The sequence below is a fragment of the Protopterus annectens genome, chromosome 6.part1, assembly GCF_019279795.1.
Source record: "Protopterus annectens isolate FY-2018-M chromosome 6.part1, PAN1.0, whole genome shotgun sequence".
In the NCBI taxonomy this organism is placed as follows: domain Eukaryota; kingdom Metazoa; phylum Chordata; order Ceratodontiformes; family Protopteridae; genus Protopterus; species Protopterus annectens.
In genome coordinates, this window is record NC_056738.1 from 265,515,994 (window position 1) to 265,534,854 (window position 18,861).

Here is an 18,861-nt window from a genome sequence, read left to right on the forward strand (position 1 = left end):
TATTCTTCTTAAGGAACAGAAAACAAGCAAAAATGTCTTAGTTCAATGTTGACAATCACTTTTTTTATCACTGACATTTTATGCCTTCCATCTGCATATAAAATTGTAAATCTGAATTCTGTTTTTCTAGTATTCTTCCTGCTCTTGTTGTGATGGCATAACTAGATCTGTTGTACTGTATTTTCCTGCATTTCAATATTGTTGTATATTTCACTTGATGATCTGCATTTGTGCACAATCCAGTACAGCTAAGCCAGGGATCAGTCCGTCCAGCAAGTCAACAAATGTTAAGCAAACAAACAATGGACAGATGATTTCCTATTTGCTGTCTAGCTAGGCAGACAGCACTTTCTACTTCTTATGCCACCTGTATTTAGAACAAATGATCCACATAATTAGTTGCTCCCCATATGAAAAGAAATCTGCTTAGCTATCAATTTTCTTGGACATTTTCATTCTGTTACCTGCTAACCCCTGCAATACCCAAGAAATGTTACAGGACTCATCATCCAGACATTTATCAGTGTTTTCTGATAACTTTAGCTCCTTTAGTTGGACATTCAAAGCACTCGACCTGCTGATGTACTTTAGCTTTTGTGCATGTACCTCATCCATGATTACACCATGCATATTGCTTGGTGGGCATCAGTCTTTGGCCCTTTATGCTCCCTATATTAACATTCATCCTCCTCTGGCTATCAAGTGTGCAGCAGACTGGGCTGTCTCACCCCTCACTCCAACTATGGGTAAGCTGATATCAGCTCCATGTTAGCCAGCTATTTAAGTGCTTGGATCACTAATCAATCTCAGGTCCTATGGGTCTCAGTCAGGGCTTTATGCCTTTTTTCCATATAAATGACTATTCAACTAGCTGTCTGATACTGTAGGCTTCAGAAGCTCATGGAGATTCAGCACTGCATTGCAGTCATAGTGCAGGTTTTTCAAGGCTACGTTGAAGAAGTCAGTATTTATTTGTTTATTTGTTTATAATTTTAACTGGGATACAGCAGATCCACAAGGACATTTTTCAAACTTAACTTGGGAGCACTGTCGGTGTAAGTGACTTGCTCAGAGCTGCACTGCTGGTCAAATAACTTAAGTTGCAAGACACAGGACTTTGAAGGAAGAAAGGCATTTTGTATCACTGGAGAGCTGTACTGATGTTAACCATAGCAACTTGTCATTTTGTCACCCAGGAAAGTTGCAGAAATCATAGTAATGTAACTAACCAGTAAATTTAACCATGCCTGTACAAATCTTCTCTTATAATGCACATAGCTTTGTGAACCATTGGCCTTGGAAAAAAGGCATATTGGTAGATATGTGCGTTGGCATTTCTCTTCATTTCATGAAGGAAAAAACAAGTGTTATAATAATTCTGAAGTTCAAGCAGGATTACTTAATGAATGCAGTAATAAACAGATTGTACATAGGCAGTCACTAGGTAGTCACTGAAGAATGTTATTCTTAAACCAATAGGAACTTTTTGTGAAATATATAGAAGAGGACTTAGACTAAGGTGGAGTTACTCCAAGTGTCTTAATCTGGGCATGAGCTCATAAATGACTAGTGATGTAAGAGCCACTAATTGCTTGCTTTTCTAGGACTTGTTAGTTTGGAAAATTGGACTTCTTAGCTGGGGAATTTCCTAATAATTACTAGCGTGGAGGTTTGTCACAATGGAAGGGATATACTATTTGCCTGATGTTACACTTTGGATAAATGACTGCATAACTGCTATTTCTTAAACAGATATGGTTTAGGCAATCTGGTAACTACAGACAAATACTGCATGGATATTGTAATATTTAATTTGTGCTTACATGTTAAAATATTTCCCATATTAGCTCCTTCATAGCATTTATTCAAAGGCTTTTCAAGATAAAGTGTGAGTAATAAGGTTTTATATGATGACTGATACTGTTTTTGTATGACTGGAGATATTTCTTCATAATATTAGTCAATAACAGGGCACCCAGTGGCATCAACAGGCCATGTGCAAAGGTAACTACAAGGTGTGGGTGTGTTCAGAAGAGCTGTAATATTGGTGCATATCACTGCTAAAATATCTCCATAATCTGCTATGCTGTGTGTATGGACATGCCTCCTGTTGAATATATATACATATATATATATATATATATATATATATATATACACACACACACACACACACACACACACATATATACATATATATATATATATATATATATATATATATATATATATATAAATGCTAAATTCTATGCACTTATGCTGTTTAGTCCCTAGTGTACCTTGAATACAAAGTTCATCCTATTGACTGCTATTATTTGCATTTACTCTAGCATAAAATCAGCATGGTAACCAATGAAAGATTTATAACAGCATTTAAGTTACAGCATCAAAATCTAGAATTTCATCTGGTGTCTTACCTTTCTTTATCAGGACAAGTAAGGGTATTAAAGATATTTTTATATTCATTCTGAATAATTTTTAGTTTTTCTGTTCCATACTGAAACAAGAATTCACGTGCCTGCAAAACAAGTATATAGATAAATTATTACATAGTTATACTGAAGTATGTACTTGGGATCAAATATATGTAAACTCAAGGTTTTACTATTAACACAGCATTTAAGAAACATAGAATTCCATAATTACAAAGGTAGGTTTCATAGGACTAGTGCAAAAAATGTACATATTGTACACATTCTTCAATATCAACTAGTTTTTATCAGGACAAATAGTATGTAAATGATCTATATGACTTTCTTTAAAAAATGGAGGAATAGGAATTCCCTAGTAATAGATACTTTGTTCTCATTATGTCATTGTGGTTTACTTATTGTTTGTTAGTTTATTAGTTTGTTATGTCAGCAACTTTACTGTCCCTGATTAGATTGTTATGTCAACAACTTTACTGTCCCTGTGATAGCTACCTTGCTTTCAGTTTGTATTGTACCTCTGGGCTGAACCTGAAAATGGTCCATTTGGATCAGTGTTCTACCACGGTTAAGAAAAATACATAACATTTATTTATTTATTCATTTGTACTTCTTTCTAAAATAAAATAGAAGAAAATCAAAAGCATGTGTGTTCAGTCTGTCAAAGGCAAGTGGAACAGCGAATACAGTGCACAGAGTTTTCTAGATAAGTAGAAAACAGAGGTGGATTTGGTAGACTGCCAAGCCTTTCTCCCATATCACACACACACACACACACACACACACACACACACACACACACACACACACACACACACACCTATGGACAATTTAGAGTCATTAATCTGCCAATTGCATGTTTTTGGAATGTGAAAGGAAATTAGAGTACCCAGTAAAAATACAATAGAAGAGAGACTGGGCATACAGATGCTGCATTGAAGTCATCCTAGCCAAAAACTGAACCACAGAACCTTTTCCCATAATGTACCATCCTCCATAACATGGTTGGAGGTACTTAATCCTGAAGAGTAATCAGATCTTCTACAAGTGCTCATGTGCTAATAACCTGTGATATGCTTGGTTGAAACCACTTTCTCTAAAAGGCACATGCCCTAAGTGCCACTAACCTGATCATACTTAATTACATAGACTTCCATCACTCAGCTCTACTGAACTGTATAGCTCTAACCTAACTCTAACACTAAAACTCACACCCAGCCCCTAACCCTAACTTTTATATGCCACTACAGCTTGTCTTCTTTGTAAAACTTGCATATTTTTATTTTCTGCTTCCATTGCCAAACCAGTCTTAAACATCTTCTAAAGTTAATTTAGTTTTGAATAACAGATCAAGCACTAGAGAAACCAAGCAGGGAAGGTGAGAATGAGCAAATGATGGTGGTTCCTTCATATAGAGGACAGGGAGGTGATCTGGTCTACTGCTGTGCTGTCTCCTACAGTGACATAAAAATACAGTGCACAAAGTATGGGCTGGGAATGTACTCCTACCTCTACCAAGCTGCAGTAAGCAAAAACCTTCTGGAGGAAGCATTAGTGTGTGCAATATGCCCTCAAGGGGAATATATATCAGACCCTGTTAACTGCCTGGGGGTAGGGAGTTAAGTCCTTATCAGAAAAGTCTGATTGCTGCCCAGATGACAGCCTCCCACTACTGGCTGTCACTTTAAGGGGAAATACATGGTGAAACAGATTGCAGAAAGGCTAATGGCTGCCAAGAAGCAGGGATTAAAAAAAAATCATTCAACAATGTTAAATTGCTTTCTGTTAACAGCCTTTTCTATGCATTCATTATTAATTCCACATCGCCTTTCAAGCTTTGACGTAATACATTCCATATACTTGAATGAGTGTGTACTGGACAAGATTTTAACTCATCAAGTACACATCCCCATTTTGCAACTTTCTGAACGCTGTTCCACAAAGAGAATCAGTGCAAGAGCAGGTTCTATTTACGCACCAGCAGTGACTCAAAAGTATTTTGGGATTTTTATTGTTCTTTCTGGTTATGTAACTTTGGAGTTAGCATATTTAAATAAGGGTTTGTGAGAGCAAAGTTTGTCTTTTCAAGCTGTAGCTTCAACCAGATGTTACTTAATGTTATACAGCAGAACTACTGTAACATCTTTCCATTACTGCACTCCTGGGCTACGTTTTTTTTTTTTCATCTGAGCCAAACTGTCAGCCACAGCTTCAATAAGTTTTGTAGTACAAGACTCAAAAATGTATTTCAGTACATTTAAGATTAAAGCATATCCGTAATAAGCTTACCAGCTGCATGTAGGCCTTTTAAGCAACCTTCCAATGACTCAGAAAACTACTCCTTAAACTGCAGGTCCAAGTTCTGCAATCACAGTGAAGTACAACATTTTTTCTTCATCATGCATAATATCATTCACAAAAAAAAAATGTTCTATTATTCCACAATATTCCTTACAGGACAAAGTAGTTACAGTTCACATTTTCTTATATTTCTTCCGCTTTAGAGTTCATGCAAACTCTGAAATTCTACACCCTGTAAGACCTTTAAGCAAAAACTGTAGGTATTAAATAATTCAAAAGCTTTAATCATTAATCTAAACTTCACAACAATAACAGCAGCAGCAACTTAAAATCAGTCTGCAAAATTCAACGCTTCCATCCATGCACCCTCAACACCTTTTTCCCATTTTGCACATGGGGTCGGGGTGTCACTTCAACAGTGATATTCATTTCGAGCCAAGGTTTACACCGCCTGGTGTCCAATCCACTTACTGCACATATTTGAAATGTGGAAGGAAACCAGAGCACCCAAAGGAAACTCATGTGACTACAGGGAGGACATGCAGACTCCACACAGAAGGTACCCCAGCTGAGAATCAAACTGGAAAACCTCTTGCTGTGAGGCGACATCGCTAACTGCTGCACCACTGCAGCCATGAGCTCCCAGGCTATAAAAAGTTCAGTAACAGGCATGAAATGATGAGTGAGGGCAGAACTAGCTTAAGCTGGATGTAGAGTGCAAGCCCTAGGTACCAGCTAGGCATAATATTTTGGTGTACTAAATAAATATAGCTTACTGAATTCTGCTAAGTATTACACATTATACAGATTTCCATACATACATATAGTTCTGCATAATGGTAATTGCAATATGTAGCTGTTTCTTAGCTGATTGTTTCATGAAGCTTATAACTATATCTACAGTGATCAGGAGTTGGAAACTGTGCATTTTTCAATATTGAACACAATTTTGACTCCTGAGTAGCCTGTTAGCTGTCTTTCTATTATTATCGTATGGCTTTTAATCATACAAGTCTCATGGGGCCCAGCCATACCCACACCTGAGCTGCCCATTCCTACGGTTGCACTGTCTTTACACACAGCCCTGCTGACCACTCTGCCTGTACTAATCCTTCAAGAACATAATCTAAGCCATCTCAGACTAGATGTATTATTACAGAACCAAACAGTCGCTGTATTCTTCCACATTAAATAGTGCCATAAGATTTGCTCTGAAGGTGAATTTCTTCATGTCGTGAGCACTTAAGCTGGTTATGATTGCAGATCCAATATATTCATAAACACTAATAGTCAGCAATACTAATAATCCCTTTTCAGAAAGGGGGACATTCAGGTGCAGTAAATAATTATCAATCTATTGTCCTTCTGTGCCCTGTTTCTGCTGTATTGGCAAGTACATACTCTCCAAGGTTTATCATTACAAGAGCAATGATAACTTGCTGTTTGAATACAACATGGTTTTATTCTCACCATGGAAATGGCACAGTTCTCTGACAAATATGAATACATATGAATAGCACTTAACCATGGCACTGTTTTTGCTACTTTGTTCCTTGACTTGTCAAAGGCATTTGATAAAGCCAGTCAGCAACCCCTTTGAAGGAGGTGCTCTGCTTTTGGACAATCTGCAGATAATATCCACTGGTTCAGCAGCTGTTCTGAAGGCAAAACATGGATTGTCAGATAAGATAATAACATGTTTCCTGTCTGTTAGTCCCAATCAGTCTTCCTCGTGGCTGTTTATTTGGCTCATTTCTATCTTTTACCGATGTGAATGACATGTAGAATCACTGTGATGTTGTCACTGTAGCCTGATAATATAAAGGATTTACACTAGTCCATTTGGCATCTATGATGCCAGCTGTATATTCAGTGAACATGGAGTTTACACTTTTCAAGCCTGGTCGCCAGTCTTGGGTTTGTACATAAGCACCCTCAAAACAAAATGCATACTGACCTCTTCTCTATCTCTAGACTTGCTTATTATTTCTATGGAGTACTTACTCATTTAAGTTGATAATCCTGCAAAGCTGCCTGGAATCTTCATGGATAGTAATCTCAAGTTTTCCCTCCATATGAAGTCATTAATTTCACAATGCAGCTCTAAGTTTGATGTCCTACATAGGGCCTGGGTTTTTATCACCAAATATAGTAAAACAACTAAAGTCTATGCTTTCCCACTGGAAAGTATCTTGTATAGTTACTAAATATTGTCTAACCTTTTTACAATCACCACATAAAACTTGAGAAAGACAATAACAGGAGTTCACACTTTACTGATTGTAAACTCTCCTGATACCATCACCGTGAAGTCTTAAGCAAGCTTACCTAGCAAGAATTATATAATTATCTGAAGCTTACTCAACTTATAATGACTTATTATTACTCAAGAGCAACTGCCGAGTATAATCTGAGACACTAACCTGTATATCTCCTCAGTATCACTTTACTCTGTAGTTGACTCATTAGTACGACACACTCTGTACCAAAAAACAAGGAAATTCAAACTATGCTGCCCATAAAACCAAACATTTGAATTAAGCTTCCCTTTTACATACAGGAGCTTACCTCCAAAGAAAGCTTCAGATTGTTCATCAAGTGCCATCTAGTCACTGAGCATTAATATTACTGTGGGGTTACTTCATAGGCTTATAAGCACATGTTTATACTAGGCTAATGACCACTAGGATCTTTAAAAGCCTATAAATAAAAAACTAACTGCAAAGGTGGAACAAAAAAGAAAACTTGGTAGGAAAAAACAGTTTAATACAAAGCAAAGCTTTCGGGCAGAACCCTTCTTCAATACTAATACATTCAAATCTAAAAACTGAAAGCTTAAATACAGGTCTAAAAACACATGACCAGCAGCCAAAAGAAATCATGTGACAACAAAACACAAAATATACCATAAAGCTAATATATACACATAAAAAATATATAAAAAACTGTGAATAATTATAAAATGAAATAAAAAGTCAACCTATTCTACTATTACGTAATAGTAGAATAGGTTGACTTTTTATTTCATTTTATAATTATCTTTAAAAGCCTAGCAATGCATCTCAAGTGTTTGTGCCTTACAAGTTATTTTGAGGTATGTGTACAAGCTAGGGCATGAATTACAGCTGTCTCTCTCCATTAGTGGTACAGATGTTAGACCAGGGGTGAATTTTCAGTTGCCCATCCTGTGGTTCAGGTTACACTTGAATAGGGTTTGGAAAGAGCTCTTCTTCACATAGATGGGAAGCCTGTTCAGTAGAAGGGGAATTGTCTAGGATATGTACCTGTTTCTCCAAGATGTCCTATTTATGTTGCAAGCAAGGTTTAAGTCCCTAGATCAAGTAGTTCTGATGCTATTAGTTTTGCAAATATGCAGAAGGTCCATCAGAATGGAAGCCAATGATGACTTGTATGCCAGGCATAGACTGCATCTCAACAGTTGGTAGGAAACAGTGTATTGAGATAGGGCTTCCAAACAATCAGCATAGGACATTTTGTTTCCACCCAGAATCTTTTTGTGAGTAACCTCTCAGGATTTCCCAGCTGCTGCATGTGCATAATCAGGTACATACCAAATGGTGTGTTGTACTCAGTTATGGGCCTGATGAGGGTCCGACTCAGTTATGGGCCTGATGAGGGTCAGGTACTGAGGAATGATGATCTGTTTTGCTCTAGATGCAATGCCCTTACTTATAAGTTGAGCAACATAGAACAGTTTCCTTACTACCTTTGACACATGCTGATCAAGGCCAGGTTACTGTAAACATATGTCCCAAAATCCCTGACTACTGGGTCTGCTCTTAGGGGTGTCTTCAGTGAGGTAGTTTCCAGAGGTGAAATTTCGCAAAGGGTACTATTATGAAATTTCTTGACTTTAAGTTTTAAGCCATGGCTATGGCACCAGTCATTTGTCTGTGTTAGTCCTTCCGGTACTTACGTATTATCGCAACCAGATTTTTGCGATAATACCACTTGCTTCCCGATTTTGTTTTCTGACCGTTAGTGGTTTATATGTGTTATATAGTGTGTTTCCTTTAACAATAGATCTTTTTTTCTGCAGTGTTTTCAATAAAATGTGTATAACAAACCCCCCAAAAAACAGAAACATGCTGTTGTTTCTTTATGCATTTTACTGCCAGGGTGGTGAAGCTTAAATGAATAGTGCGCCGCCGCCGCTCGCTGAACGTTCCTTTCCCTTTTTTTTTTTTTTCTTCATGGCAGCAAATGCTGATGAATGTAACGGTCATAAATGTGTTTTTTTTTTTACCTTTTTCAGCTATATATATCACAGCTGTGTCAACGGTTTTCCTGAGACTCGTACAGCTACAACACAGGTTATCTGATTAATTAATTTTAGATTATGTGTTTCTGAGATTAAAATGTCTAACCCCCCCCCTAAAAAAAAATAAATAAATAAAAACATGCTGTTGTATTTCTTTATGCAGGTTGGTGAAGCTTAATTGAATAGTGCACCGCCCGCTGAACGTTCCTTTCCCTTTTTCTTTTTCCATGGCAGCAAATGCTGATGAATGTAACGGTCACACGTTGTTTTTTGACCTTTTTCAGCTATATCACAGACTCATACGGGTACAAAACAGGTTATCTGTTTAATTTTAAGATGTTTCATGACATTTGTACAACACTCCCAGTCAGATTACGATAACAGTAAGCAAGTGGTATTATCGCAAAAATCTGGTTGCGATAATACGTAAGTACCGTCCTTCCTATAGGATGTTAGTGTCTGGGAGGAATCTATGACTGCTCCTAGTTTGCAATCATCTTCAGAATTAGTCAGTTAGAGGACCTTGGCATTGGCTTTGACATCTAAGAAGTAAATACCAAAAAGGAATGGACCCAGCACAGAGCCCTGAGAAATGTCACTAGTGAGGAGTGGAGGTGGTCTCCCTTATCCTAACATCTTATCTTTCTGGGTCCCATCTGAGAGCCAGCTGGCTATCCAGCAGGTAACGTAAGGGTTTATACCTAATTCTGAGAGTTTATTTACTGGATGGGAGATAAGAAATTCACCCTGGGGATCACGTCAGTCGCCCTGCTAGACAGGGGTCCAGGGAAGTAAATATTGTGGGAAGAAATATCCAGGGAATTGTTATAGCTAGGCTTGTATGGGCCCTAGGGCCGATAGCCTAGTACCAACCTATGAACCTATACCTGCTCAGGGTACTGTATGAAAGGCCTTAGACAGTTCACAATAGGCAGTGTGCACAATTTTGCCCTCATCCATTGCTTTGGTGACCTTTTCAAAGAAGAACACCAGGTTAAGAGTAGGCAAGATCTGCCCCTGATGAAGCCAAACTTGGATGGATCCAGGGTGTGAAGGTTAGGTTTCCTATGTCATAATTAATCATTTCCATGGTTCTTTCCATAGCTCTATATATGAGACTGGTCAGATTCATCAGTCTGTAGTTCCCAGGGTCCACTGATGGATCAGCCTTGTGCAGAGAGAGATGAATTACAGTTCTCTACTCCTGTGACACAAAACCTGTGTGGACATTATGGTTAAACAGTGACTTCAATGGCCCTCCTAGTTTCTGTTTCAAGTAATTTAGGAGACATTCTTGGATATTATCGGGGCCCATTGATTAGGTGTTCTTGACCTTAGAGATCACAGCTAGTACCTGCTCCCTAGTGATAGGTGGGGGGTATGTTTCATGCTATTTCTTTGGGGGGGGTAAAATTGAAGCTGAATTTGTCAGCCAGCAGATTTGCTATATTTCCTGGATCTATGAATGTAGCTCCATTGACAACCAGTTCTGCACGCTGTTGTGTGCTCCCTGTGAGGTTTGGACATAGCTAAAGAAAGCCTAGTGGCTGTCCTTGGTCTGGCTGGCTATCTTTACCTCAAACATTTGCTTTGGTAGACTTAATTTGCCCTCTTACTTGTCTATTTAGCTTGATGAGAGAGTTTTTATTTTTCTGTGTTTTACATTTCTTAATTTAGCTACAACTTTTTTTCTTTTGTTATACAATCTGTTTACGTTTGGAATCTAGCAGGATGGACTATGCAGCTATTAACATGGTTGTACAGGGTTTCTGTGAACAGTTCCTCATAGGCTGCTGTGTTATCTGGGTTTTGAGGAGTTTGAAGTTATCACTTAATAACAGTCAGTCTACTTGGAATAGTTCCTACCTGTTACAGGGTTTGCTGGGGTTACAGTAATGATTTTCATTTTGAAAGGGACAGTTTTATGATCTGATCTTACCAGAGTGGACACTATACTTGGGAATGGGGTGTAATGTTCTCCCATATTTGTGAGTACCAGGCCCAGTATGTTTGCACCTCTAGTGGGTGTATGGACTATATGATCCATGGTGTTTGCTTTTACAAAGTCCAGGAATCTTTTAGCCCGCAAGTCTGTGGTTCATAGGTATTTACTAGGCTACCGACCACAAGGGCCTTTTTAAGCATATCCATGCATCCCAAATCTCTGACAAGTTCTGATAACCTTGATAAGTGTAAGTAGGGGGTTGGGAGATGAACCATTTACAGGTTACCTGTGTCCATTAGACGTTTCTCCCAAAGAAATGATACACCAAACACCTGCTGCTGGGGCAATCCACCAAATGCAAACACTTCTTGAGCAGGGATTAAGCTGTCTCAAGACTGAACAGGCAGGCCAAGGCCTGTACTCAGACATGAATAAAATAAAAAATGCAATCCCAAGGAGAAACAGCAAAGGAAAGACAAACAAGATGACAAGCAAACTGCACTAAAACAGAAAAGTGACCAATTCCAAGGAAAATCCTAACAAAACTGGACAAGTTAACAAATTCGGGAAAGAGTTAATGCAAAAACTGTTCACTGGAATGCAGCACAAAGCAATAAATCCAAGACTGCCATTTGTGCAAAACAAATGCAAATCAAAATTTAATTAGCTTTGGCAGCACAGTAGTACAATGGCTACAGTTTATTCTACAGTTTAGATTTAAACCACGATTCCTTCTATGGAAAATACAGATGCCTACCAATCTCTTCACTGGATGCTCCAGTTTCCTCCCACATACACATCCATAAATGAAGTGGGAAGTGTTTATGCATTGAGTAATATCAGGATTAGCTTCTATGCCAAGGTGTCAGGCTAGGATACAACTCCTTGGCAAGCCTTTGCCTGATTAAGCATGAAATCAGAGAATGAAGTTATTTACCCAGGTTACAAGTACTTGAAGCAGCCTCGCATATCTAAGTAGGGAGATGGAGTATTCTAACAATGGTATTCACCAAACAGACAGCAGCCAATTAAATTCTATGCTCTAATCATGACCAGCAACATTTGTTTTTTGCAAAATGTGAGGAAAAGGTAACCCAAGTACACAGACATATAAAGATTCTGTATTTGTAGTGGTCAATCTATATTAAAGAGAATTTATGTAAAACATATGCAGTCATCAGTAGTACCTTAATGCCATGTAGGATTCCTGGTTTATAGAGGAGTAGTTAAAGTCACCCATGAATATGGTATTGGATTAAATGGTGAGTGCCTCCATTTGGTCTAATTATGAGCTATGGGTTTCATGGGTCATGGAGGGTGCCCTATAGCTGGCCAAAATATGATATGGGACTTTGTCTATGGTAATTTGGACATGGAAAGACTCCAGTACTTCATCCTGTTGACCAACCTTGAGGTAGGTTTACTATTATTGTAGATCAAGGCACCTCCACCTTTAGTCATTGCCTGTGCAGTGGCTGGTATAAATGTGTGGACGGTACACTACAGGGGTATTCTCCATGTCTTGATACCGTGTCAAGGTAAAGTAAGCTGTATTTGAAGAAACTCATATATACTACTCAGTGACAGCTATAAATTGGTCTTATGTATATTGGTGATAAATGAGCTTGGCAAAAATAACAGCAGCAGTGTAGTAGGCTTTTACAATAAGCTATGGGATTTATTGGCCATGGAGGGTGACCTATAGTTTTCTAAGATATGGAATGGGACTTTGTCTGTGGTAATTTGGAAGTTGAGAAACTCCGAAGCATCATCCTGTTTGACCAACCTTGAGTTACGTTTGTTATTGATGTAGACAGAGACACCTCCACCAGCTAGCTAAATAGGTTCAAACCCCTCCCCCCACCTGTTCGCTCTATATATCTCTCTGTTTACTTTGAACTACTACCCAATCTCTTATCATCTCTTCTCATTCTCTTCTGTCTCTTAAATCATTACCTTGGTGTTTCTGCTACCTTCATTATTACCCACCCATGCCATTATTTGAGTTTTTTTAATTACCAGGTCCTACCATCCCTAACATCCTGTTCTCCTCCAAGTTTTCTGTCATACTTCCCATCTCTTCTCACTCCTCTGCCTGCTTTTTCCATAAAGACTATTTGCCAGTGTAGTTATTGACCCAAGTTAATTCTGTCTTGATTTTGGTTTATCAGAATGTCTCTGACAACCAAATAAATAAGTTATAACTGTTATTCTGTATTTGTATTCTACTGTCAATGGATATTTTTGTAAAGTTGCATTTTGCTTACATTTATTAAGTAGAACACCAACTTTATTGCTGATAAATTTGCTACTTGCTGAATATAACAATGTCTCAAAGTATCAATGTACCAACGTACCCTCCCCCTCTTATGTTGTACAATAAACATTCTGTTTGTGGCAGAGTGAAAGTGAATGTCTACTTTGTCTGAGACTAGCTATGCAAGTAAAATGTTAAGGTACAGTTGTGCTAAGTGTTTAGTGTAATAGCATATCTACAAGGAAGAAGTAATTTGGCCAGTAGCTGAAAACATAAGAGTTTTCTAGCACTGAAAACATTACATATAGGCATTTTTCTTTAGCAATTCCCTCCTCCAGTATGACATCAGTGATGGCCTTTACATCGGCATATATTTGCATGGTCTAGTAAAAAAAAAAGTACAGCATCTCTTGGTAGGTTTTCATCTAGTTTTCCTGAGTGGGAAAATCAAAGTGAAACTCAAGATAAATTGATAACACTATTGAATCACAAATAATTCAAATACAGTAAATCATTCAACTATAGACTAAAAGGTCTAGAATGGACACGCAGATAACATTTTACTATCCACGTGACTTCTACCTTGTAAAGCTATTATTACACTGAATATGTCATACAACTACATACTGACAAACAAATCTGCTAGATAAACCCTTAGAGGTACATTTTTTAAAGTAATTTTATTGAATTATAACTTGTGACATAGGCAAGCTTACATTTATATAAAAGTAATCAAACCATATTAACAAGTTCACATTTACAAACATTATGCATCACATATATAGTTATATTTCATATAAACTAAGCAAAATTACATAAATTATTTAATTCTTGCTTTTTGTTAAACCTCATTTTTCCTCCAAAACATTTTTCTGCATGTATTGTTCCCACAATTTTCATTTATTTTTATATAATTTACTCCTACCCTTTTCTAAAGATCCCACTAAATGAGTTTTGGGAGCAAACCAATTTGTCCAGGGACATCTTCAAGAGTGGGTGTGGTAGGAATAGTAATGGTAGCAAAGATGATAGTGGAAGAAAGTTAGTGTGGTAGGGATGGAAGGGTGAAACTGGAAAAGTAGGAGGGCTGGGAGGAAATGAGGTAAGGGCAAGGAGGGCCTTAACTGATTCTGTGTGAGTGTAACTGTGTAAGGGATCAGATTTTGGTGTGAACTTGTTGCTGCAAGTTTTACTTCCAGGATGACCAGTAAGTACTGGATTCAGCAGGTAGGCCTTGGGTTAACAGTAGTGGCAGTGAGGAGGTAGTCATGGGTATATAGTCTCTGTGAAATTCTTTTTGTGTTGTTGTCCCTGTATCAGCATTATTGTAATTTTCTGAAGGCTTAGAGGATGTGGGAAAAGGCCTTTGTTTTGTTTTATCTATCATTTATCTTGTTGGCTCCTTTTGATTATTTGGGGCTTTCACCACTTTGGTTTAAGTATTCCTTAATCTACTGTTGGAATCCTTTCTTGAGTGGTCTGGGTGTTGTGAACATGGTAGTGGCTGTTTTGTTACTTGGGTCCATTGTGGCACATTCATTGTTTGTTATTTTGTATCCACGGGTATTTACTGTTTACACCAGTGGCGATTTAAATGTTTTAGTCAGTTGGTCTCTTGTTATAGTGTTGTTTTACCATAGAGAGACCATGGTTTGAAGGGACAGTAGCTTTCCAAGTCATTTGCAGTCTGTGACGCTCCTGTAATGTTTGCTCACTGCATATGAGCAGTTGCAGCTTAAACCCATGGTGGAAAAGAGTGTGAGTGTTAGGCTTTGTTATTTAGTTTGGAAGGCTAGAAAGTGTTATACAAGTTAGTTTTGGTCTTTTGTATGTTTTAGGTTTGATGGAAAGTTAACATTTACTGATTCAAGAGACATACTCATTTTCTGCATGGGTGTAGGGAACTGTCGTGGTGTGGGTGGTTTAGTAGACATATGGTTATTTCTCTGTGTACCATTATAAGATGAAAATTCAATAGAGTATGTATGGGTTATCTGTATGTTGCATAGTAAGTTGTACTTGTGCATGGTAACTGCTCTGAGGAGTTTTGTAACAGCCTTTCTGAAGCTTTGAAATGTATACAGCCTCTGTGTTTCCAACTAAGATTGTCAACGTTACATGTTTAATGGAAAACGTTTCTGCTTTCATAAAATAATTGTAGCATGGCTGTTTGTTAGAGTTGCTTATCAAAGGGAATCACAATTATCAAAGGGTTAAATACATGCAATGGATTTACGCTGAATACATCTCGGCTTTATGGCTAATATTAAGTTCAGTATCAGTATCTCTCGGCCGTCCCTGATTTTACTGTGTATTTGCTCTGCCCCACGAAAGATGTGATTTTTCAGAGGATTAATGTCAGCAAATAATGCTAGACATTAGAGTTCCATACGTTTTATTATTCAGGTGCACATGCAGTTGGGGGCAGAGATACTGTTACAGCTATTACAGGCATACCTCTCAAATGCACAGATTTTGCAGAAAATCCAGATTTTAAATTCAGAAAATAATGACAGACAATGGAGTTTCAGACTTCATATCTGTCAGAAAATTCATGGTAATGCCCAACCTATTATTCTATCAATTTTCTAAGTTTGTAAGAGCAATATTTAAAAAGTGTCCCTATTTTTGGACTTTTGTCCCCCCATTATTGATGGCTTTGTCCAGATTTCCTGCTCTAAGAGGTTGAGAGGTATGGTTATGGTTTTGGCATGGAGGACAGGTTTATCACTCATATAGTTAAGTATGGCAGTTGGCACAGTGTTTAAAGTAATTGACTGGAATTTCTGTGGGGGAGGGTTTGCTTCCTACAGGCCACATATTATTTTCCACCAGGGCATTTGTTAATCTTTGCTTAGGTCGAGCACGTTTTAGTATCATGAAACCCTATGGGCAGGAGTCTAAAAATGTGAGGGCTGAAATAAATTTGTGCAAAGTAAATCTTTTATTCTTAAAGGGATGCAAACTGCAAGATTAAGAAGGCTGTTACAGGGCATAACAAATCTTTTGTTAGATATACTATGGGGAGGCTGTTCTCATTCTTGCTGGAATTAGTGATTATAAAAACAAAAAAAATGGGGAATGCGATGTTAATAGTTGATGCAACAGATACACTATCATTTCTAATATACCTATTTATGTGATGGCTTACTGCTGGTGCTGTGCTTAAGATTGGGAAGAGAGAGAGAGGTGACTCTGAATCCTATACCTAAAAGGCTAGCAGCAAAAGTGGTGCTAATAACTATAGACCTATAGTTTTGACATGCAGTTCATGTGGATGCTTCTAAATGGTCTTTTTTTGTTGTTGTTAGCATGCAGGTTTTCACACACTTGTTTGAAGTGTGTGGATGTACACTCTGCAGTACAATTTGACTACCGGGAAGGTAGAATGGTCAAAAATGCTAGAGTACTTATTGTGGTCTTTCTTTTGGCAGATGGCAGAAGTGCAGAGTCTGGTGAGTCCAGTGGGAAGAAGAGAAGACAATCAGGGAAGTCACATGTGGAAAGCAAGCATGGCAGTTGTGGGACGCTGTTGCAGGGGATATGCCCACCGCTTGAGAGGCACACGATATAGTTGCAGGTAATGACATATTGTTGGGAGTTCATGTAGGAATGTCTGACTTGGTGTGGGTTGGGTCTAGTTCAGGGATAAGAAAAGAGTCAGGTCATGTCAGGAGACAGGCAAAGCAGCTTGAGTTATGGAGAATTAGCAAGGGTTTAGTGAGGTTCAAGTGGAGACAGACACCAGAGAGGAGAGCATAGGATTGTCTATGGGATTCTGGTATTTTCTGTAGGCAGGATGCAGGCATAACTACATGAAGGTGTTGCTCATGGGTGACATGTAGGGTTTCACACACTTGCTTGAAGTGTGGAGGTATGCATTCAGCTGGGCAGGTGGAGGACAGAAAGGCACATTGGTTAATTTGAGATCGCAGCTGCCTTAATCAGGTGGGTTACCTTTATTGTTTCCTGCATTTTAGGGGGAATTTTCAGGGTCAGAGAAGGGGGTTGTCCTTTTCTGGGTCAAAGGGAAGACCAGGGGACGCATCTTTCCATTAACATACAGGTATTGTGTCAGCTGTTAATGCAATTTCCTGATTCAGCAGATGCTGCTAAAGTAATAGATGGGCATTTATTCACCCCACATAGACTAGCAATAATGTACAAGAAAGATGAAATAAAATGCTGAAGATGTGGACACCCTGAGGCTAACTGGATTCGTATGATTGTTAACTGCAAAATAATTTCTCCATTTTGGTTATACTTTAAATATTTTGTAAAGCTCTATGGAATGACAACTTTATAATTTCTGACTCCCTTGTCCTTTTCAATGTTTCAGTTCTTCAAGTCATTCCTAAAAAACAAACATTTTTACTATAGACCATCTTCTCCATAGCAAGGAAAATTGTTACTAAAAACTGGAAATCCCAATCTACAGTCTTTAAAGTTGAGTTTATTCATCTTGTGAAATATATTTATAAGAATGAGATTGCCACTATAAAAGCAAGGACTGACAACAAAACTCATCATTTAATTGCTTGGACAAAATTGTGTAATCTATTAGACAAATATTAAGTGTTCTCCTATGTACATTGTTTTTTCATTTGTTATGGACATTGTATATAGTTTGTTTTTTCTTGTTACTATACTGTTAAGTTATTGTGTTAAAAAATGAATAAAAACATTTTGTGGGGAAAAAAGTAATAGATGGGTTTTCTAATGGATTTTCTATTAAATCAGGGGTGGGAAAGGAGAAATAAAATTTGTAGGAATCTGCATTCCTTGCAGGGTAAGGAAGAGATTTAGGAAGGCTTGGTGGAGAAGGACTGGTGGGTGGGTAAGTTATTGAGTCCATCTGACATTCCTCCCTTTAACAGCTTTAAGGTTTCTCCATTGGTGGTTGGTTTCTAAAAAGTTGGCAAGTAATTTTATTTGATTCACCATTGGTCTTATCCTGAGGGAAATTCTATGTTTGATTTTATTTTGGGAGATGACATAAAAGGCAATTATGTGTCCTTGGATGATACAGTGCAGGTCATTTGAGAATTTATAGATCCATGGTTAGTAAAGGTAGATATTAAATCTGTTTTTCATTTATTACCGGTTTGAGAGGAAAAGTGACCATTGTTGGGCAGAGTAGTTGAGTTTACGGTTTACTCTGACAAGGCTATGCCAATGGGATGCTCTGTAGCCTGTGTTACTTTGAGAGGTTTGGCACTGCTCTCCATTGGATTTGAAATCAGTGGGTGGGCAATCAGGAGGTGGTACATTATCTGGATGATTTCTTAATAGTAGGTGAAGGGTTTGACAGTGCATTGGAAGGTATGCCGGTGTTTTTGAGGATGTGTGAGGAACCGGGTGTTCCGTTGGCTAGGTAGAAGTTAGAAGGCTCAAGCAAGGCATTGTTTTCTGTGATTACTAGTGGATGCAGGTCATGGTTTGTTTTGTTTACCAGACATGAAGGTAACATACAAAGCAAAGGAAACTCCAGGCTGCCACAACGTCCGAGCAACTAACTTTAATAAAGAGTTAGTTGCTTAGTGCTCAGACGCTGTGGCAGCCTGGAGTTTCCTTTGCTTTGTATCTTGTGTTTGTTATACTCTGCACTCTTACTCAGCAGTTGGGATTTTGGTTTTAGACACAAAGG

General features: G+C 38.1%; 1 protein-coding gene across 1 annotated transcript in view; it reads right to left on the reverse strand.

Moving 5' to 3' along the window:
* LOC122805277 (putative methyltransferase DDB_G0268948) overlaps nucleotides 1-18,861 on the reverse strand; it is a 171,733-nt gene that overhangs the window by 22,415 nt on the left and 130,457 nt on the right. Inside the window, exon 4 of the mRNA XM_044075365.1 lies at nucleotides 2,418-2,518. Within this exon, the coding sequence (XP_043931300.1) occupies nucleotides 2,418-2,518 (101 nt within the window). The remainder of the gene's footprint in view (nucleotides 1-2,417; nucleotides 2,519-18,861) is intronic.